Source organism: Acanthochromis polyacanthus, chromosome 15 (assembly GCF_021347895.1).
Source record: "Acanthochromis polyacanthus isolate Apoly-LR-REF ecotype Palm Island chromosome 15, KAUST_Apoly_ChrSc, whole genome shotgun sequence".
In the NCBI taxonomy this organism is placed as follows: Eukaryota; Metazoa; Chordata; class Actinopteri; family Pomacentridae; genus Acanthochromis; species Acanthochromis polyacanthus.
Window position 1 is genome coordinate 21,757,237 of NC_067127.1, and position 23,786 is coordinate 21,781,022.

At 40.1% G+C, this 23,786-nt stretch overlaps 1 protein-coding gene across 2 annotated transcripts in view; it reads left to right on the forward strand.

Moving 5' to 3' along the window:
* Positions 1–23,786, forward strand: part of ttc27 (tetratricopeptide repeat domain 27) — a 101,288-nt gene that overhangs the window by 9,298 nt on the left and 68,204 nt on the right. The window contains exons 2-5 of one of the 2 annotated variants that reach the window (XM_022199140.2): positions 6,987–7,170; positions 8,780–8,903; positions 17,406–17,549; positions 22,133–22,235. In XM_022199140.2, coding sequence (XP_022054832.2) covers positions 6,987–7,170; positions 8,780–8,903; positions 17,406–17,549; positions 22,133–22,235 — 555 coding nt within the window. The remainder of the gene's footprint in view (positions 1–6,986; positions 7,171–8,779; positions 8,904–17,405; positions 17,550–22,132; positions 22,236–23,786) is intronic. The other variant, XM_022199141.2, reaches the window with a different exon arrangement.

Sequence of the window (23,786 nt, forward strand, 5' to 3'; positions counted from 1 at the left end):
TCTGAGTGCTTTTCTTGTTAAAGAAGTGACGCCAGTACAGTAGGCACTGTAACGTTTTGAGTACAAGACAATCACAACATTCCTGGATCAGAGAAGTAACGAAATTACATAAGGACCTACTTGGGATATTTGCACTTAACACATTTAAATAATACTAAAATAAATAGTGAAACAGTCAGTGCAATAGTAAATGGAGGTGTATATAACAGACAAGAGGATTCTCTGCTGCTCTGAATTTTTCCTCTCCATCAGTAATGCTGTTTTAACCACATTTTTTCCTCCAGATGTCCACATATAGTCATTTTTGGATCTTTTTCTCTCAATAAAAATCTTTCTGCACAAATATTTTACAACTTCAAGCGCTAATGATCAGAATCCTCAGATCTCTAGCCTAGCCGCGCTAGACAACCCACGGCAACGAATTTAATTCTCTGCCAGGGTGGGTCTAGTTACCCTCCATAAGGCTCGAGGCTGGATTCTCCTAAAACTGGCCGGACCAATCACCATGAAGTGTAGAGTCAGAAGGCGGGCGTAACGAAGTGACGACAGAGGCGTGACGATTCTGACAGAAACAACCAGCGCACAATAAACAGTTATCTTTCGACTCGGCTTTGGCCACAGCCCTTAAAGATTTGAAGCTAAAATTCAACTTGAAAGATAAACAAAGGATGGCACTGAAGTGTTTCATTGAGAAGAAAGACGTATTTGGACTTATGCCGACGGGATATGGCAAATCCTTAATATACCAGTTGGCTCCGCTGGTTGGGAAGCTAATGGGACTTAGCCACAATCCGCCGGTGCTCTCGGAACTACGTCAGCCTATTCGTTGCGTTGATTGGTTGCATACCTGCCCAATTGCTGCAGAGGGATTTGAAAGACAACCTTTTAGCCCGCGTCCCTCCCTGTCGAGCTTCCCTAGACCCTTGTGCCGTCAGAAACATGGGTGTAGCATGCTAGGCTGTCAGATCTCTACAATTCATAAAAATCTAAACAAAATGTTAATTTTCTTTAATAGTAGCTTTACTGCAATTAAACAAAAAACAAGATGGAAGAAATTGGAAGAAATTGGACAGGTGTAGATCTTCTGTAGAGAGGAGCGAAGAAGCAGCAAAGGACGGGACTTTGGTTGTTCTGATGGAATCGAACATGCTTTTATTTTGGAATTACGTCAGTTCTGTCCCACCAGATGAGTCAAATATATTTTGTATGGCTCTCCTGGCAGAAAATCCTTGTCATATTGGCTAAATCTATTACAGTGTCACCTTCAGGCAAATGCATTACATCCGTTGATCTTTCCCTGAATTGTATTTTTTTGGCAAAGAATAAAAGCCTGCAAAACAACATGCAGATTATCACAAGACTATAAAACTGAATTAAAGGCAGACCAATGAAACTGAATCAGATGTAATGCAGCTCATCAAGCCCACCTGTTTGGAAGAAGGAAAGCCTGTGACTGTGTGCAGTTTGCAGCTAAGAGCTAAGTCATACTTATTGAAGAAATTTCCATGCCCATGTAGGCTGCACCCGATCACTTATCATGGATCTATATTACTACTCAGCCCTGTTCACCATTGCCTTATTAACTGCAGCTCATTGCCTGAACCTTTATGAATTATGGACCAATTTGAGGGTCTCTGCCTTGTTTTCCATAATTGCTGCCATTTCATCAGCAGGCCTGAAGAGTAGCTGAAATGTCATTAAACATGTGGCCATACCTCAGGCTTTCATTTTCTCCCTCATAAAGCCAGAGCCTTCCTCCTCTCCTCGTCCTCTCCCTCCCTCCTCACTGTGCTATTATGGCAGCCCCTGGGTTTCATTAGATCCGGAGTGAGATGAAAACCTCCACACCTCCTTTACAACACCATTCGCACTGGAAGTGCTTATTAAAGCCAAGGGTACAGTTAAAGGACCATGTGACTGACCTGAAGGTGTCCACAAGTGGGCCAGAAATCTGGCTTTGTGTGAGTGATGGTGTCAGGAGTTGAGGGTGCACAGCATTGTGAAGTACAGTTGACTTTTACTGAAGTAGTGACTGCTTAAGAATCCAAAAATTGTAACCCTTTTAAGGCGATCCAAGAAGCACATAATAAGCCAGGTGTGCAAACATAAGAGAGTGGGCAGGGCTTGTTTTTTTTCATTCTCTGGACAGTCATATCTGTCACTTTGTGGGTGTGTAAATCTATGGAATTACATAAAGACCTTTTATAAAGGTCCATCTGCTTCTTTGAAAGTGTCTCATTCCCATTTGTGCAATTCACAGCACTGGGACTACAAAGACATACAATAAACTAGACCAGAGGACATGATGTCGGTTATGATAGGACTGGAAAATACATCAGGCAACCTGCAGTAATTCATATGAGGTGTGCTGAGGCCAAAATGATTGTTGTGTCAAGAAACTGCACCTTAAAGCCGATGTAAACATATTTTTATCAGTGTTAGCTGCATGGATGGCAGTGATGTTCAGTCAGCCACCACGGTCAGCAGACTGTAGTAAATGAGCAATTACTGGTTGGATATCTCAGGAAAATTCATGGTCCCTGGTGGGGCCATCAGGAACGTGCTTTCATTAATGCATAGTGCCACCTGGCTAACGTGTGCTCTCTCCTTGGGGTTGTGTTCTTGTTTCTAGAAGTATGAATAATCCAAATCTTCCACTGCTTCAGAATGGGATGGGTGTGCCTAGCCAACCATACCAAACCAAAGTTAGCCTTCTGCAGTGAATAAAACTGCAGTGCCAGGCAATGTAAAATGTGGAAGCCTTTTACATGTTTCACTTTGCCCAGTTAGCTGGCTTACATAAAAGATACTTATTAGGGGTTTTACATGTAGAATACAGTACTTCATGGTCAGTGATGTATTGTGTCAGGGGTTTAACTTGAGTCAGGCTTCTTCTGACTGATGATTCAGCCTAAAGGCTGTTAGAGGGTAGCTCATTTAGACATGTGATCTTCTGACTTTTCTACTGGTGCCACAGACATTGACGTTTTTATTTTTTAATGAAATGCTTGCTAATTGAATTGCTGTCAAATTAATAAAACATAGGGATGTTATTGAGTATCGGTTAAGCAACTGATTTCTTATTTAGTACATTAACTGATTCAGAAGACGAAGGACATGCATGCCAGGAAATGTCCTGTACATTAAGTGTAGTACCTGGTTGTGCCACCAGGTGAAGCCGCTCGCTCCTTAATGAGATGGAAGACTGTAGTTTATTTACTGCGTTTAATACTGTAATATTCACATTGTTTTGTCAGAGAGCATTGTGGCAGTTAAACTAATAACGGACACCATGACAATGACTTCTGTGCTCTTCAATGGTTTTTGGCTAGAGCTCATATTCTGAAGTCATAATTTACGAAGACGGCGTTCCTGTTGTAAATTGGTCAATGCAACAAGTCAATTACTTAAGCAAAAATCAGCATATGGCATTATGTTTGCTGTACTTAAACTATATTCATGATTAATTGATTACTGATTGATGACACCCTTTTTAGTTAAGAAAAGTATTGAAAATTAATTTCCTTTTGGATTTTAAGAGGACATATGATCATAGAGGAGCCTGGAAGCAGATAAAGTTTTTCTGGCAAGGCACATCTTTTGTTATTCTAAACCTTATTGTATATTCCAGAAGGACCGTAATGAACCGAATTTGGTTTCTAAACTTAGCCAGGCTTTGCCATGCAGCTCAGAACACCGCCTTCTTCCCTCCTCTCTTTTCTCCCTACCTGGGGAACACAAAGCAATCAATGCTAATGAGCCAAGCCAGTCTCCCTTCTCAAATAAACAGCTAATGAAAGACAGGGAGATGTTGAACAGACCACTTGGGCAACACAATTATTTCTGGTTGGCAAGTGGTGGCCCTGCAGCCACCCTGCGTCCTTCGATAAATCAGCATTTTTATCTTAATTTGAGCCTCTTGGCCCAGCCCTAGTCATTACACAACAGAGTATATGGTGGTGTGGGAGCGTTGGCGTCGAATCTGTATGCTGCAACTGTGGGGAATGGTTCAATATGCTCATTGAGTTAATGAGAATATGAAGTTAGATTAAAAATTACTACAAACAATTTCAAACAAATGACAGGGGATCGGTTGTCAGGCTCGCTTTGGCTTTGAGGCAGCGCATGGTGCTACCGGTTTGTGTAGGGAGGCTGCAGGGGAAATTAGAAAAACGCATAAACACAGCAGTTTTCTTAATGCTTGTGATTAAAAACCAGCACCATTGTCCACTTGGGCTTAATTGTTGTTTTGACCCAGCACCTCATCCCAGTTCACATTAATACACTGCTTTTTTTTTTTAAAAGCTAATATAAAATCTTGTGAAATGGGTTTCAGCTAGACAAAAACACTCTCACTTTAATAGCTATTTAAAACAAAATCAGCTTTATACACATAAAGCATGGTCAAACATAATTTATCTTAATACCACATTAACCCCAGACAGTTTCTGAACATTTATTTGCTCCTTATTTTTACATTTTTGCGAACAGTGGGCTGATTTTTCATTGCAATATAAAATCCTGGACCTCTATGGAAACAGCACAACCATGGCTAGAAGTAGAAAGAACTCAAAATACCTTGAGTGCAGTATGAGACAGTCAGAATGCCATACATGACAAAAAAGAAAATGTAGATTTTAAAAAAGTGCTTTCACAATTGAAAAAAACTGGAATTAACATGTACCGGATTTTCTAAAATGCCCACAGGTGTTACCAATAATGCAGCAAAATGGTGGTCCAGTGTACTCCAGACGTTTTCCCACTGAAGTATTAAATTTGTCAGATGATTATTTTTGTTTTTGCAGTTTCTGGCTCTGATAAATTCTGTAATGTTAGTAGTTATTTTTTCAAGAATAACCCTCCTTCCCTATGAGGCTTATAAAGGTTTGATGAAGAGCATCAGTACAGCCTTTTTCAGGTCTCTCCAAAGATAATGTTTTGGGTTAAGGTTCAGACTCTGGCTGTTCAACTCTACTTTCACAGAGTTTTCCTGAAGCCAATCCTCTCTTTTCTTGGCTGCACGCTTATGGACCTTGTGTTATAAAGTGGCAAACCTTTGCCAGCCTGAGATCATGAGCACTCCAGAGGTTTTCAATCAGAATTACTGTATGTTATCTGCATCCATCTTTTCTTCAATCCTGACTAGTCGTCCTGTCCCTGTTGCAGAAAAATACAGCATGACAGCATGATGATGCTACCACTGTGTTCGACTGTAGGGCTGGTGTTGATTGGGTGATGCTCAGTGCCTGGTCTGGAATGTTGGCCAGACAGTTCAATCTTTACTTAATCAGTCCAGAGGATTTTGCTTCTCATAATCGGGAAGTCGTGGAGATGTCTTAAGGCAAACTCTCAGCAGGCTGGCATCTGCCTTTTAGTAAGTAATGGCATGCAATTGTCCACTCTTTCATAAAGGCCTGGGGCCTCATTTATAAAGCTTGTGTACGCACAAAACAGGGCTAGAAAGTTATGTATGCCACTTTCTACGCAATGGTTGTGATTTATAAAAATAAACTTGGCGTGAGAATGTGCGCACCGGTGCGCTGCCGCCAACTTTGATGTTTGCTTACGCACATTTTGGAGACAGAGGGAACGGCAGTGCCGGAGGGTGAAGTGGTGAATTGAAACCAGATTGATCTCAAACCTTTATTGTCATCACATATTAGACTTGTAGAGCCGGATAATCATAAACCCTCATTGTTGTAGGTGTTCCTATAGTGCTCCATTCGGCCTACGACTGTATTTGCAGAACTATGTCCATATATCAAACTTCCATCTTCAAATGATATAGAGCGGTTAGTGGCACTGATTGATTACTAATTTGGAAAAGGCCTGTGACAATCAGTCCAATCGCTGATCAAGCGGATAAATAGCGGGTGACAGCCGTGCGTAATGTGGCACAGTGGATGCACTGGCATTGCTGGAAGTCACATAAATGGGAGATAAGAATGGAGAGAGATTTTAGGGATCACGAAGATTTCCTGGCCCATTTATGTCATGCCGTGTTTGGAAACTGAACTAAAAAAGGCTTAGAAATGTTGAAAGTCAAGTCTTGGAAAGCTTGAAATCTAATTAAAGGTAGGCTGAGAAAAAATGGAACCTCTGCAAACATTTTTTGTATTTGAGTGATCCTTCAGTACACAGAATTCCTTATACAGTGTTTCTTTAGCAAATTTTCAGAATTTGAAACTTGTCGCTTTTCTCCCAGGTCTGTTTTCTGGTGTGCATAATTTGCAAAATGAATTATAGAAATGTGTGAACCAGAGTTTAAATATTGTGAATCTTGGAAAAATATGTGGATGTTCATTTGGTTTTGCCTGCCAGGCTGTTTCAGAGCTGAGTCTCTGAGTCACAAGATTTGTGGCAGCACTGTCTTCTGGCTTAAGTCTAAAATTCCAAAATTGATTGTTTCAAGTTAAAAAAATGACAGGATGCAGTATATTTACCAGGTGATGTGGGATTGACAGAATGCTTTGTCAGTGTCTGACAGGATCCCAGGATATGTGACCAAAACACGTGGTTCTCTGTGCTGTTCAGCTATCTGCTAGCCAAATGCATGGCACTTGAAGTTAAGATACATCAGTTAAGCTAAATTAGCTCAACAACTAAGTTAACTGGTATCAATTGTGGATTTTTTTCTTTAATTCCAGTCTATCTGTTTAAATTGCTATTTGTCAACCTTATTTGATATGACGACAGTGCTCTTATTTAGTCACATAAATTGAACTAAATGAGTAAATGTTATAGAATGAGTTCATTTCTGGCTGTGGCTCAGGTGGGAGAGCAGACTGTCCACTAATTGTTCCCATGCCGAAGTGTCTGTGGCAAAACGACGAACCCAAACTTCTTTCCGACAGCAGCTGAGCACCTTGCAGTGTGTGTGAGAATTAGAAACATTGTACTGCTCTTTGAGTACTGCTAAGTTACGTAAGTACAGACCAGCAACTATTCGCATACTTAAGGTCATTGTGCTTAATATGTTTTTCCAGAGGCAGGCTCTCTGCTGGAGTCCTTAATGGAAGGAGACTTTGAAGCAGTTCTCCTGAACCCACAGATACTAGATCTGCTCACTGGAGAGGGCAACTGCAACGAGGGTGAGGACATCGAGACCTACCTGGAAAGACGGGTCCTGCTGTACCTGAATGGAGGCACCAACGATAATCAGACCAACAGGTAACATTGCATTAGAATGCCAGCCATTACTCAGAGAATTTCTGGGATTTCACCTGTGTATTAACTGGTTATGGAGGCTGGGAATGTCTCAGACATCTTGTCTGGTTTGTAAAAGGTTTAGTCATCATAATGATCTTGCATAACATTTTTTTCTTTTGTACTCGTTGTGATATTCATTAAAGTTCTTTTCCAATCATAGACTTCACACCTAAAAACTCATCTTTATTCATAGCTGCATAGTATTTTTTACACAAAAAAATCCTCTGCCTATGCCTTGATTATTCATTTCAATGACGGTGCTTGCCTTCTTGCATGCAAATGTTCCACCACAAGTCCAGCCATCACTTTTTTGAGAACACACCAAAACTGCATTGTTTGCTCAGTTGCAATGTTCGTTACGATGACTGAGATGAGTTATAAGAAATACAAACAAGCCAGAATTGTTTCAGAATTGACTGGTAAAACGAGACTAGAGTACTACTAATGTGTTTGAGATGAGAGTGGAAAAACTACTAGTACATATTAAATACATACATATATAGGTACTTAGAAACATTAATAACATAAACATCAGCCACTAATCAGAATCTCCACCTTGTCATGATGATGTGTGTTAGTTGTTCTCAAGAGTGTTTGTTCCCTCTCTATTCACAGTCTCTATTCCCTTTGTCATGAATTGTTAATTTTCAATAAGGACAGCTTAACATCTCCCTTCTCCTCGCCCCTCAGAGCTTTCGATGAGTAACTGTTGAATGTAGCTCATATTGCTCATATTTTAATTATTTTCTACATTGTACACTAATACTGAAGACATCAAAACTATGAAAGAACACTTGAAATTGTGTTGTAAATAAAAAAGTGTTGCATCAGAATCTGTTTTATACTTTAGATTCTTCAAAGTAGCGCCCTTTTGCTTTAATTACTGCTTTGCATTCTCTTTGCATTCTCTCAGCTTCATAGGGTACTCATCTAAAATGGATTGCCAACAGTCTTGAAAGAGTTCCCAGAGATGCTGAGCACTTGTTGGTCCTTTTGATTTCACTCTGCGGTCCATCTCATCCCAAACCATCTCAATTGAGTTTAGGTCAGGAGACTGTGGAGGCCTGGACATCTAATGCAGCACTCCATCACTTTTGTTTTTGGTCAAATAGTCCTTTTACAGCCTGGAGGTGTGTTTGGGGTCATTGTCCTGTTGAAAAATAAATGCTGTTCCTAATAAACACAAACCAGACGGCATGGCATGGCACTGCTCTTTCATAGTTTTCATGTTTCAGTTTTATCTACAATGTAGAAAATAATTCAAATAAATAAAAACCATTGAATGAGAAGGTGCGAACAAGCTTTTGACTGGTACTGTATGTCATCACAGATCATCTGCCTTAAAGGAGTGAACAGAGGTGTCTTCTGTCAGGCCATGCAAGGCTGTGATATCCCATAGTATGTTTGTTGTGGCTTGTTCCTCTTTTTCAAGAAACAGAAATTCTCAACATAACATTTCATTTTTTTCTCATATTAGAAAACTTTAAAGTTTAAATTCTCTTCAGATAAAGTCTCTTCTCTGCAGTGTTTCTGTGCAGTAAATCCAGTGTGTGTGTTCCTCCTGCTGCAGGGAGCTGGCAGTGATGACCCTGGCTGTCTCATGCCTTCACGCGTTTGCCCAAAGTAACTGGACTGGTCCTTTGGTCTCCTTCCATGTCTCTGACCTCCTGCCCCAGGCCCTGCTGTCCTCTCAGGTATGATATTATGTCATTGCTGTCTCATCCTTGTGTGTCAAGTATCATCCTGTAGGGATTTTATTTACTCCACCAAGGAACGCAGCACAGTTATGTGATGATCGACGTTGGTTTGTCCGCCTGTTTGTCTTTCTGCAACATTACTCAAAAATGGGCCAACAGGTTTGGATGAAATTTTCAGGGAAGGTCAGAAATGACACAAGGACCAGCTGATTAAATTTTGGAAGCGATGCAGCATATAGTCTGGATCCATGGATTTGTTAACGATTTCTGTGTCATTGCGAGATAGCAGCACAGCGCCACTGTAACTATGACAACAAGTGAACACTACATCAGCTGCCTGCTGACGATCACATGATTGCGATCAGTGGCGGCTGGTGGTGAAATTTGTTGGGTGGGCTAACAAATGCATAATACGGATTAAATGGTTAACACAGCTGCAAAAGCAACATCACCTATGATACACACAGTTACATCAATTACAGGTACACTATGCTTTTTTAGTGCTCTACATCAACACTCTCTCTCACTCACTCTCACACACACACACACGCATGCACGCACACGCACACGCCACTACAAAACGTGTTCCAGCTGCAACGACTGCCCACAGATAGCCTGCTGCAACTGTCTTATTACAACTGTTTGGCGACATGTAGTGCAAAACAGGCCTTCAGTACAACAGATGACTTCAGCAAAAACAAGGTGTCACAGGTCAACATGGGCCTACCTTATTTGAAAAGAAGCTCACATCGACGGCCGATGTGATCCCAGTCTCTTAACTTCCAGCTTTTCCTCCAAAGACATTGAGGAAAATGGACATGAAAGCAAGTAATCTACCTCGTTCATGCTAACGGCCGTCATACCTTAACCTTTTCTCTGCATCAAAGGCCTGTGGGCTGACCAAAGTTAGCCCAAATGATCAGTAAATCACGGGGGCGGGACATGACACCTGCCAATCACTTACAAGAACGAAATGAATGAAAGCGGACTGTATCTGCTGGGGCTGTAAAAAATAAGCCCATTTAGAGATATTCTATGTTTTTCTTTTGACTGATTGGTGCTGTTGCTATCTTTGTTTTCACCTAAACTTAAAACAATCTGTTGTAAGTTATTTAAAAAATAATTTTCTCATCTTTTTTATGTTGGCCTGGGAGGGCTTAGCCCTGCTAGCCCATTTATACCAGGCGTCTCTGATTGCGATCCTACTACAAATCCACCGCTGCGGACTTATCAGGACTTATCCATCGGAAATGATTCAAGGAACAGTTGATTAAATTGTGGGAGTGTTTCCAATTCAAATCAATTCCCACCGCCCACTACACTTTTAGGTCACGCGATCCGGTATAATGCACACATGCCTAACACACGCCTGTGCTCAGTGTAAGGTGATTTTGTGTGTGGGTACATCTATATTAAATGACCACATTCTATGCTGCTGTGATTTCTAATGATAACTAATAAACAAATGCTGCATTTCTAGAAAAAAGTGTTACATTTCTGACAATGCCAAATGGGGGAATGAACAGTCTTGGCAGAGTACTGTGCTCTTTGAGTGCTTTTCTAGTTTTTTAGTTTTGTTTTCATTGTTAAAAATAATTTGTCAGCAAATTTCTTCTGTCATAGTTTTCGTGGTGATGGCACCAATCACACGTCAACATCAGCTGTTGGGAGGAGACGCTTTAATCAGTCCTCATTGTGCCCCTGTTTACTAATTATTCAAGTCAACACTTAAATAGCATGGCTACTGCAGTATTCTGCAGCTACATGCCAGCCCACCTGATTTAAGCTCAGTGGGACAGGCTTTTATTTTTTAACAGTGCATCGAGCCACAACACACCTCCAGACTCTGACCAGGAAGAGGATTGATGGAGTGCCGCATCACATGACCCGGCTCTCACAATCAATCACACGGTTGGATGAGTTGAAGTGCAGAATGAACGAAAAGCAGTCAATGAGTGCTCAGCATATGTGGCATCTCCTTCAACACTGTTTTAAAGGCTCCCATCAATGACCTCATAAAGCTGTTCCCAAGAAAGAGCATGCAAAGCTGTTAGTGCAAAAGTAGACGTCTTAAAGAATCTAAAACATAGATTTCTTTGTGTACACTTTTCTTGCTTACCATTTATTTCCGTGTGTCCTCAAAGCGAGTGGAAATACGTTAAATACGAAATAAGTTACATTTTCTTTACAAAGATTTTTAATGTAGTCACCTAGCTGGCTTTTGCGATTATAGTTTTAGCTTCCTCTTTTCCAGTCTTTGAACCAGAGGCAGTCTCTGAACAATTTTTGCTCCTGTACCACATTTCTCACTGATGGCTCGCTTTTTACTGCAATATAAATGCAATATAAAATCCCTGACCTCTATGGAAACGGCGCAATCGCTACTGGGAAGACAGAAAACAATCTAAAAATGTGTTTTGTGCAGAATAGCACTGTTATAAAGCCAGAAATCATAAGAATGTTGGATTTCTTTGATTAAAAAATAGCATACAAAATTGAAACCTCGACTCAACAATGATAACATAATTCATAAGTTGCCAGAGGTGTTGCCAATAAAAATGTTGGCTCCACACACTATACTATACACACTATAAATATTTTACTCTTTATGTTTTCACTTGTTTCCACATTTATCTCCTCTCTGCTGTGTGTAACACAGCCTGAAATGTCCCAGAATTATTTCTGAAACATTACTATGTTATAAGTCACAGGTTAGTCTCTCGTTACTTTGCAGTTGCACTGAGGGTCGCAGAATTATTTTTCATATTGAATCCAGTGTGAACAAATACAACGATCAGCCACAACAAGGTGAAGTGAATCACACTGATCATCTTGTTATAATGCAGCATTCTGCTGGTAAACCTTGAGTCCTGACATGTGGATGTTTGGCAGCTTCTGACTCTTTGGAAGTTTGGTGATTTACTGTAATTTTTCTCCAAAAATTGAACATGCCTTTAAAAACCCTCTAGCAGGTTTTGGGATTCAGAGGGTTAATAAACAACATGGGAAAACGGTCTCTTTTATAATAGTTCAGCAATTAGTCACTCTAATGTGATTGCTTTAATTAAATGTATTCATCATAGTTCCTACTGTGAAGCATGTGAAATACTTTTCATTTTAGTTTATTATTTGAAATGATGATGTAAATAGGTTTCCCCAGTTTATTGATTGTATTTTGCAATTTCTCAAACGTTACCTACTATTGCGTCATGCTGTGTCCTGACTGTGTCAAAGCTTACCTTTACGTTTGTGCTTTAAGTGAGCTGAGCTGGAACAGAAGCAGAGATAGTTAAAGGCAGGCTCAGTGCAGGAGAAGTACCCAGTAATGAAGCATCTCTGGGGTCTTAATTACACGGGGTTGAGGAGATTGCTTCCTCTTGGCACTGCGGTGCTGCGAGCACAATAGTGTGTTTCACCCTGCCATTACACCAGAAGAGAGAGCCGTTACTTTTATCATAGTAATTCCTTTGGCATCGGTGATTTATCCGTGCTGTCACACCAAGAAGCTGGTGTTATAAAGCAGGCCATCCATGCACGCATGACGGCACAGGTGAAAGGGAGGACAAACATAGGACAGTCACTGTCATCTGGATTTTATCCCAACAAAAAAGTTCAGTTCACTTCAGCATCTATTTGATATCGACTTTCCTTGTAATTAAAGTGAAATCTGACCATGGAAACCAGGTCAAACTTTAATGATCAGCTTGGAAACACTGGCTTGTTGTAACAGATACAGAATGTATACCATAAATCAATGAATATATAAACTGTAACATTGTACGTGTGATTAAAAACATACAAAGCAGCTATTTTATCATTAGTGTAATTGCGATTGCCATATCAAGTAGGGTGACCATATTGTGTTTCTCTGAAAAGAGGACACACTTCAAGCTCGCGCGCGAAAAATTTTCAGTCCCCCCATTTTTAGGGGTTTACCGTGGGTCAGGGGGCTTTCTGTGCTTCAAACTCAGTTAAACAGATATTCTGAATTCCCCAGAAAAGAACACTTTACCTGGATATACAGAAAAATAGCCCAAAACACTTACAAACAGTTGATTTATAAATAATATATTTATTAATTTAAAGCAATTCTCCTAAACAAGATAATCAGTCACATACAAATATGGCATGCTCTACTCTTTAATAGTTATTGACTCAAGTTGTGTAGGAACACATGTATTCAGATGTTTAACAAAATAAGAAATAATCATCTCTCTTAAGTCAGACACTTACACCTTAGTTAGGAAAAGTGAGGTAGAGTACCATTCTTCAAAATAACCTCCCAATTATCAATTATGTAAAAATAGAAATAATGCCTCAAAATATTAAACAAAAAGAAAAAAGAGAGGTAGCCTATTCTTCAATGTTCAGTTAGCCCATTCTTCAAAATAATGTGTCTAATGGCAAATGAAAAAATATAGAAATAATGCCTCAAGTCAACAGTCCTTTTTTCCTTCTTTTTCCTTTTCTTATTAGCTACAGAGACATAAGTCCCAGCTTTGCAGACTGTACATTCTGCCTCCCATTTGACACGACCCGGACGAAAACAGGGGTACTTTATTCGCATTTCATCAGTGAAATAACATTTGCGTTTCGGTATTTTCTTTCGGTTCGAGTGTTCTCTCGCAGTGTGTCTACCTGCCTGTCAGCGTGCGAGGAGTGAGTGACTGTGGAGCGCCTCTGTACTGCTTTGTGAATGATTAATACACCTTCCGGGGTTCGGCTCAAACTCCACCTCTCAGAGCGTGTTTCCAAAGGAACCATTCAACGTGAATGATAAATACACTGGTCTGTGACGCGCTCAAGCTAGGCAAGATCAAAAACCCGGACATTTGAAGGACTTTATAAATGCCGGCCGGACAGCCTCTCAAAAGAGGACATGTCCGGGCAAAAGAGGACGTATGGTCACCCTATATCAAGGTATGCAGATATGTTTGCAAATGTTAAAAAAACCCTAAAATTAAATAACTGCATACAGTATGCATAAAAGGTCCATCTATAAGTCGGTCTCTGTAATGTAAAATAATAGCCTGAAAGTTGCCCAAAGCAAAAACAACCAAATAAACATTAAAATTAGCTAAAATTGATGTTGGCATGAACAGTATGAAACTTAAACTTATTGGTAAAGACAAAACAATGAAATAAACTCCTGACAAACCCACTATAAGCTACCTTCCCAGCACCAACCCACAGACAGATGAAGTCACAAGCTTAAGCATCTTTCAGGTCAGTGTCTTGGTTTTTCAGAACCACTAAATTTGCTCTCGTTGCTGTTTTGGATTTAAAAAGTGTGCTAATAAACATTTTTTATCAATAGTTGATCAAATCACTGTTCTATGTAAAAGTTGTTCATAGATGCAGAGAATTACCGCTAAGCCTGCCCACCTCCTCAGCTCTGTGCAGTATTTTCGCATGTTTGAACACCTTTTTTTTTCGGCTTTGCAGCACATGACTTTGCCTCTGATTGTCTTTTTATCAGCAGTAAGCAGCTGTTTCTGATGTTTCAGGAAATGCACGGTGTGCTATTTGCTGCACAGCTGATCAACACAGTGGAGCATATTTTTCTTAGTAGTTTGGTCAGACCAAAGCAGAGCTAAAAGGAGAGGGAATGTTTTGACTTGAAACTCAAAACTTAAGATAAGTGCTGATGATGCTCTGTGCCTGCTAGATGTGGGAATAGACAACTGTTGTCAAGTTAAAAATTTAGGAGGTTATTGAGACAACACATTTGTAATTGATACTTATATATTATAGCATCTTGGTCATAAATGAGGGTAAGAGGAATTCTACTCACCCTGGTATCTACAAGTGTACCTCAAAATGTTTTCTGCATCCCCCAGAAACAAAATACTGAACGGACTGACAATGGAAAGTGAGGCGGGTAATTTAAGCTGCTTTTTTAGTTGTGGTTTCTGCTTTAGTGTCTGGTGATGGGAAAGGTTTGTTGAGCTTGCACTCTTTGAACATTTTTTTAAAGTTATTTTTTGGCCATTTGTTGTCTTTGTTAGAGAGGTTAGTAGAGAGGGAGACAGAAAGGTAAGGAGAAGAATGGGGGGAAGACCCGGAATCGAACCCTGCTGTTCATGGGTCGCAACCAATTGAACTATCTGGGCGCACCCCTTAGGATAGTTTTTACAGACTGTACACAGCACAGTGGTCTGTTTGATGCCAGACTCTACCAAACTGAAATGTTTCTGTCACTCAAGTGAGGTTACCTTCCTTCCTTGTGGTTGTAAGCTGCTGCTGTTCTAACTCAAATATGTTTGACTGGCAGAATGTACGTGCAGGTGACACCTTGTGTTAATATTAAAAATCTGGAGAACTATTTTCCAGTGCTGCACTGCTGTTTGACAGACCTGGAATTCATGTTTTAGGCATTTTGCATACTGGGGTTAATTAATCAAATGAATCTGATATATGGCCCAGCCTGAACCACACATGTAAATACTTAAATGAATGACAGCTGCTTCAGTTTCAGTAACTGTTGTCGTTTACCAGGATACATGAACAGAACGGAGACATTTCCATGGTATTACACTAACATCTGGGTTCTCTACTGAGACAAAACAAAATTTCTGCTGGGAAAAAGATTTTGTACTGGATTGTTAGGGTGAGTTGGAGCTGAGCTTGGAGTCCATCTGCCTCATTCAAGCAGCTGAAATGAGTTTTGCTCACAGCGGATGAATGGATGGAAAACCGCAGTGGATCAGCCACTGTATTGATAGGACATGTTTTAATTGCTTCTGGACTAGACTGTTGACCGTGTGATAATCAGAGCTTTCTAATGCATGAACTCTTTTGTAGGAGGGATGTTACAATTCTATGGGGTACCCTAAAACACCTTTAGACTTTGCACTGGTCTGCCCAAGTTTATTACATGTCACCAGGGGTTAAACTGAGATTTGTGAGGAGAGGGAGCCTTTTTCCAGGGAGGGTGGGGTTCATTAAACAGGCTGCAGGCAGTAGAAGCAGGGACTGAATCTGTGGTGGAAATCAGGTCCAATTAAAACTGGTCACATTCTGCGCTGTGGTTGGGGATTGTCCACAGTAAGAAAGAATTTTTAAAAGCTACATTTCATTATACTCAGGTGTATTGGTGAAATTTCAGAGTCAAATGTGTTTCAGTAATCTGATTTTTAATGAATATCTACATAGGAGTACAGAGGAACATTTCCAGCAACCATCACTCCTGTGTTCTAATGCTACATTGTTAGCTAATGGTGTTGAAAGGCTCATTGATGATTAGAAAACCCTTGTGCAATTCTGTTGGCACAAGAATAAACGTGTCTGCCTAGGTGACCCCAAACTTTTGAACACTAGTGTGTATATATATATATATATACATGCATACAGTGCTTAACTAATTTATCAGAGCACCACGCAGTGTAAGGTATTTGCCACGACTGCCTAAAATTACCAGTGTTGCTGGTATTTTAAAAATTTCTGTAATGGTTAATCCGCTAGTATAACCAAGGTCTTCAATCAAGATGTTTAATGCTAAAATGTAATTACTGTTGTTATGCAAGAATTGTGAAATGTACTGTTTCACAAAAATCAGAAAAAAAAGGCAAAACACATCATTATTCTATATTTGCAAAAGTTTGAAAGACGATTTCAAGAATTAGTATGCAAATTTTTGAGACTGAGATAGAACTGAGCTCACAGGGTGCGTTCTGATGGCTCCACAGACTGCAGATGATGAGTTTGAGAATGTGTCATTAATGCCTGGTGTAGGTTCTAATTAAGGAAGCCGTCAGCTTGACGCTCTTACATTTCCTCTCCTGGTATTCCTCATCAAAGAAAATCCACAGGACCACTTGGTAAAATTAAACTGTTTAGTTTAAATCATGCACGACAAAAAATACTTAGTACAAAAATTATCTTCCCCTTTTCAGGTTTTCCAAAATAAGAGAAACAGAGGGACAAAAATTAAAAAAAAAAAAAACTGTGCCAACAAAGTAGTCGTACTTCCTGTCTACTCAGATCAAATGGTAAATTAAAGGTGCACTGTTCCCACATATGAGTTATATAAATTAAATGTTTTGATTATTTTGGTGATTTTTAGACATAATTAGAATAATTTAGACATTTTATGTCATCCACAGGCTAAGAGCAAGAAATCTATTAACCTACTGTATCACTATAAAAATTAATACCAAATATGTAATCTATATACACATTTACCTGTATATACTATAAATCTTTGTATTTAACTCCTCTAAAATCAACATGAATTATTATAGTTTGACCACAGACTTAAATGATTGCCTTCTAATTGTTAAACATTAACTTAAATACATTTAGGCTCCTATACCTAGTGAATTGTGTGCTAAGATTTTCTTTTTGTTTACAATTTAGTATCAAATTCCACAACCTGTGATCCTGCCAGTGTATTTTTTGTCATTTCATATTCTCAGTGTTTGCTCTTGCACACACCTTCATTTCCTTCAGTCATTGTCAGTCGTGATTGCTTAACTCAATTTCCACATCTTTCACAAGCAGTCCCAGACCCTGGTTGAAGCTGTCCACTCCAGCCTGCTCCTGGATGGAGAGTCGGTCTACAGCCTGGTGGCCAACCCCTTCCTCCTCCTGCTGGCAAGGGTCATTCTCATCAAGTGCTCCTCCAAGATGGACAGCCTCCAGGTACGTCTGTCGTTGTGTCATGTCCATGTAATAGTCATCACACAGGAAAAGATACAAGTCTGCTACATTTAAACCGGCCTCGTTCACTGCAGGTTCCTGTCATGCAGCTCATAAGACATAATTACACGATAATGCAAAATGAAGAAGAAAAGAAATTCAACAGGAACTGAACAATAAAACAGCTGTCCTAAAAGCAGACAACTTAAAGTGAGTGAGTGTGATAATATATGGGGTTTAAATCAATTGTTGCAAATGTGTTCTTACATCTAAATTTATATGCCTCTTTGGAATGCGTAATGGATGTGTTTTCTCTAAAGTAATGTGGATGTCATTAATGAAATGATTGCATGTACAGCAAAGGTAGACTGTGATTGTCACACATATATACACTGGATTTTTTTTGTCACTTGTAATTAATGGATTGTCATTTAGTGGGCCGTGAGCAGATATTCACTAAATTTGACAAAAGGGTATTGCATTTGCACTGCTGGCTCAATGTCAAAGCCCCAAAGTATTCATATCAACTGTTACGCCCAGCTTAGGGGTTCCTGAATGCAACATGAAGTCTAAAGCAGTACACTCAAAACATTTTGTCAAAGAAATTATCCATCCATCCTCTATACACCGCTTTATCCTCATTAGGGTCATGGGGGGTGCTGGAGCCTATCCCAGCTGACTTGCGCGAAGGCAGGGGACACCCTGGACAGGTCACCAGTCTGTCACAGGGCTACGTATACAGACACACAAGCACACTCACATTCACACCTACGGGCAATTTAGAGTCCTCAATTAACCTCAGCATATTTTTGGACTGTGGGAGGAAGCCGGAGTGCCCGGAGAAAACCCACGCATGCACAGGGAGAACATGCAAACTCCATGCAGAAAGATCCCAGGCCCACCCCGGGATTCGAACCGGGATCTTCTTGCTGCAAGGCGAAAGTGCTAACCACTACGCCGCTGTGCAGCCCTCAAAGAAATTATTTACAATAAATATGTAATGAAAATCAAAGATTGAGTTTAACAAAAGCAAATCGAGGGAAAGTGTAAATTAAATTAGGAATGAGCTCTATGCTAAAATAATAAACAAAACCACACTAGTCTAGAGGAGGTCAACTTACATGTTGAAATAAAAGTACAAAATGAAACACAATCGTTCCTGCCTCTCTAACTTAAACAGGTGAAAAACGAGTAAAACAAAAAATAGCAGCTCACTCCCTTCTACAACTAATACGGAACTTGGTTCTGCTATACCACAAGCAAAATTCTGTTTGCTGTGTGCCAGTTGCGACGCCGCAGAGAATGGCTCGCCTTGCTGTCCCTTTCCAACTTGACGTCATCCGGTCGGAAAGGACCTTATATCTTGGTTTCCGTCAGCAGCCCGACCAATCCTGTGCCAACCTAACCTCCCGACGACCAATCCTGGCAGTGGTACGGTGCAGCTCTATTTTCATATTAGAGTGGTAAGCGAAAGGAGACGGCACAGAAAACACTACGCTTGCCGAGGTGACCGCAGTCGTAACACAACTGACAAATTTTGATTTGTATTTAACCAGTAGGTTTCTACTGTCTAGAAATGACAATCAAATGACAAAAGACAGTCAGACGTTGTGCTTGAGATGTTGTTATTGAACTTATTGTTCATTAAACATACTTAATAAAATGCCAGAATTATTAATAATCATTGAAAGTCTTTATTTTCCACCATATCAATCAAATGGTCCTCAAAATTGCGTTCTGCAGGTCTCCTCTGCGATTCTGTTCCTCTTTTTGATGTTTCCCAGGTCTTGTCTTTGAGGCTGAAGGCTTCCTTGCCTTCACTCTGGTCTCCAGTTCCTCCATAGATTCTGGATGGATTCAGGTCTGGAGTCTGGCTAGACCACTCTAGTATGTTCATATTGTTAAAGTTCAATACTGCTGGAGGCCAAGTCTTTCTGCAGATTGCTATTTTCCTCCAGAATATTAATGTCGTCCTCTTTTCTCAAGATGTTAAGTTTGACAAGGTTGTCTGGCTAATCAGCTGAAAAACTCCCCCAAATCATTATGTTCCCGCCATCATATTGGACTGTGGGCATGGCTTTCTTGGCTTGAAGGCTTTCTCTTTCTTTCTCTAAATGAAAGCCTTTAGATAGACATAGTGAAGCAACACCAACAGATGAAAGGACGCCCCAAATCATCACCTCGCAAGTTCTTAAATCTACTTTTCTTGACGTTCTCCTCAAGGCTGCAGTCATTCCTCTTCCTTGTGCACCTTTTCGTACCACAGTTTATCTTTCCAGTCAACTTTTCATTTGATACAGCACTCTGTCAACAGCCAATCTCTACAGAAATGACCTTCTGTGGTCTCTGCTGCTTGTAGAAGGTGTCAGTGATCTCATTCTGGACCACTTATTTTCAATACATCTTGTTTTATTTTCTGTTTCACTCAAAATGAGACCATAATTTAGAAAATAAACATTGTGCTACACCGAAGGAGACTTGAAACTAGGTACGGAGACCAAGAATTCATTAGAAAAATGGTCATGGAAGTAAGAGATCAAGGAAAAGTAGGGTCCTTTTCTTATAGTCTTTTATTCTCTAGCTTCTTTTTACAATTAGAGGAGTCACCCCCTGCTGGCTGTTGTAAAGAATACAGCTTGACTTCACTTTTCAGTCTGAGGCTACATTCATCGTCTGTGGTGCAGTTAACTCCAAAGCAAACCAGTGGGTGATGTTTCACCTTGCTGTGTCACTTGAAAAATAGTTTTCTTTATTTTTTAAATCAGTTTACAAATTTCTGTGTAAATACCTGAAGGAAAAATTAATTAAAAAAAAAAAAAGTAAACTGGAGCAGCCATTCTCAGACCTCAGCGCTCCATTAGTTACAGCTTCTTAAGGAGCAAATTAAAGTCACGCAGCGTAAAATCATTGTTGTACTGATGTCAGAGGACATGCTTTGCATCAGCAGTCAAGTGTCTGCACTGACAACTGTGATGTGTGTCCAGTTACATAATACAAATGCAGCAATGTTTTCTGCTATAAGGTGATTCCGTGTTAATATGCTCTTTAAATGCTAATGAGGGATAAAGGAAATAATTACCAGTGTTTCCCATCAGGCAGTAGGGAGGTGGGACTCTCTGGTTTTAAGTTTAAAATCCCACCGCCAGATGTTTTTCACCTGTGACTGTGTCCATTCATGTTCCACCCCCTCTGGCAGCTGCTTACAGCCCGCTGCACAACAGTAAATATGGAAGAAGAGGAAGCTCTGCCACTCAAAGTGTACGTGTGCATGCTCGACATACCGCACATACATGTGAACATGCCTATTTAGAGCATGCGTGTGTGCTGGAGGATATTGATTCAGTGAGACAGACAATTACCGCTCCATGCAGCCGCGCACCAGATGATGGGGTCATCATGCATTGCTAATGAGGCAGGAGATATCCTTGCTGACACACAAATAAGCTTTTTACATGGTTCACTTCCACTCTTCAAGCGCTGGATGAGAAGAGGAGGGTACAAGTGGTGAGCGAGTTCAGTTGTAAGAGGACATATACCACTTGCATAGCTGTAAGACATCCACTGTTTTTTTTTTTCTTTTTCTCCCTGCCGCTTTCTGTTCTGGTCAAATGTAAAAAGCAAAGGAGTTGGCTCTTTTTTAGTGCGTGGTCAGCACTTAGCTCCAGCATGCAGCACTCTGGATGCTGGTGTTTTATTTGTGCTGAAGGGGCCTTAAGATCAGCATTTCATGTGGTTATTTATTCTCCTCAGCATGTACTTTGTGAGTTGAATACATGTGAGATGTACGGTGAAAAAGAGCGACTTCCCTTGTTTGCACGTTTTTATGTCAGAGTCTATATATTTTGGAGCAGCTTTTTTGGGAAATCATGTTACCTTTTTCTATATAAAACATACATTAACATGTAGTCCCACCAAGAGCTGTGTAATATGTTTAATTTTAGTTTTCCTGTCTGGTATTTGCATCGCAAATCTATAAATCTGCACTACGGTTCAAAAGATTGGGGTCATCCAGACAATTTCCTGTTTTCCATGAAAACTCACACTTTTATTCATGTGGTAACATAACTTCACAATGGTTTTCTAATCATCAATGAGCCTTTCAATACCATTAGCTAACACAATGTAGCATTAGAACACAGGAGTGATGGTTGCTGGAAATGTTCCTCTGTACCCCTATGTAGATATTCAATTAAAAATCAGCCGTTTCCAGCTAGAACAGTCATTTACCACATTAACAATGTCTAGACTGATTTTATCTTCATTGAATAATAAGGACATTTGTAAGTGACCCCAAACTTTTCAACGGTAATGTACATGCTAATATACTACATCCATGTTTGTGACTGTAAGAAACAGGATCTGAATGTAACAAGCGTTAGCAGAAAAGTATCCTCCAAATAAGAAAAGTAATGACGGCAATAAACGATTATCAACACAATCAGAAACAGTTTCCTGTTATTTCTGGTTTGAAACCTCTCCCCTACCAGCACCTTTATCGGATTTTAGCTTTCACTTTACAGAAAACAGAAATAAAAAGCAATAAATGATGCAGAAAGTAACAATTCTTTCCTCATATGTATGTGCAGCTGCTGCCCTGGTGGACCCTTCGCTACATCAACCTGCACCAGCAAATCCTGGAGGCCCGTTCTCCACAGCTCTTCAACTTGGCCCAAAGCAGCATGGACAAAGGTCTGTGAACACGACAAAGTAAACATCCCTTAACGCTGAGTACTTTCGGTCTGTTTGTTTTTCATGGTGTGTGGCATCCTCTGGATTATGTAGCTCGTATGCTTTGTAACACAGCTAAGCAGCTCCTCACAAACCTGTCTGTGGAACCTTTGGTCAGGCTCTCTGTGATCACTTCTGCTATGTAGAAGAATGTACAATGGACCAAATTTACAATACAGATGCTCTCAATTAGTGTTCTTTTTATATGTATTTTTTTTTTGGGGAGTTATATTTTTGGACTTTTAGGCTTTATTATATAGGAGAATGGAGAGAGAGACTGGAAATGTGGGTAGAAGAGTGAGGGAATGACATGCAGCAAAAGGCCATGGGCTGGATTCGAACCCATGACCGTTTCGCCTGTGACAATAGCTCCGACGCAACGCCCTCTCAGCTAGTTGAGCTACCGGATCTCCCATAAAATCATATTGAAATAATGAAAAATGAGCAGTACTCTCTGCTCTAAAGTGCTGAAGACTTTGAGTCACAGGTTTCATGGTAGCCCAGCTGAATGCACCATATGGCCAAATGAATGTGAGTTTGTTTTAGCAGAACCAAACAGATTAGATGTGAAATCGCAAACATCCACTGTAGATACAGAACATTTTTGTTACTTTGCAGCTACCTGCTACTGAACGGACAACATAACTTGTAATCAGTGGTGAGCATGTACGAATGACGATGGTATTCGTGAAGGTTGGGAAGGGAAGTTGTTGATTCATCACTACTGAACAGTAACAGCATATTATGTGTAAAGCCTAAAGAAAAAGTTTGCACAACTACTGACTATAATGTGGTCACTGCAGAGGCAAGTGTTGGTGATGTTCCTCAGCTCTCATTAATGTGGCTTTTCACTAAATCAATCCACCTCACCTTCATCTTATCATTCGTAGGAAAATGAGAAGCCTAAGCTCCTGTGCATCCAGGGAAGTTGCGTTTGTACAATTAGCGAACAAACTGTAGGGTGGGAGATGTTAGTATCTTGCGATTGATATTACTTCTGGTCTTCCCAACAAATCCTGAACACAAAAATAATGAAAAACTGTATTTTTTCTGACATGTAGAATGTGGTTAGGAACAAATCTGATTTTCTTTTATGCAGGTTTTAGGTTTATTTCAGCACCAGACACTGTTCATATTTAAATTCAAGCCTGGTGCACCTTTCTCTTCTCCTTTATGTTGTTGCTCCGCCAAGGAACGAAGTTTTGTGACATCATACGTTTGTCTGTCTGTCTGTCTTTCTGTGTGTTCGCAACATTACTCAAAAACGGACCAAGGATTTGGATGAAATTTTCAGAGAAGGTCAGAAATAACACGAGGACCAAGTGATTCGATTTTGACAGTGATGCGGTTTATAGTCTGGATCCACGGATTTGTTAAAGATTTCTGTAGCATTGCAAGATGGCGACACAGCGTCACTGTAACTATGATAACAAGTGAACATTACATCAGCTGTCTGCTGACAATCACAATTGTGATCCTACTACAAATCGACTGCTACATACAAGGAACAAT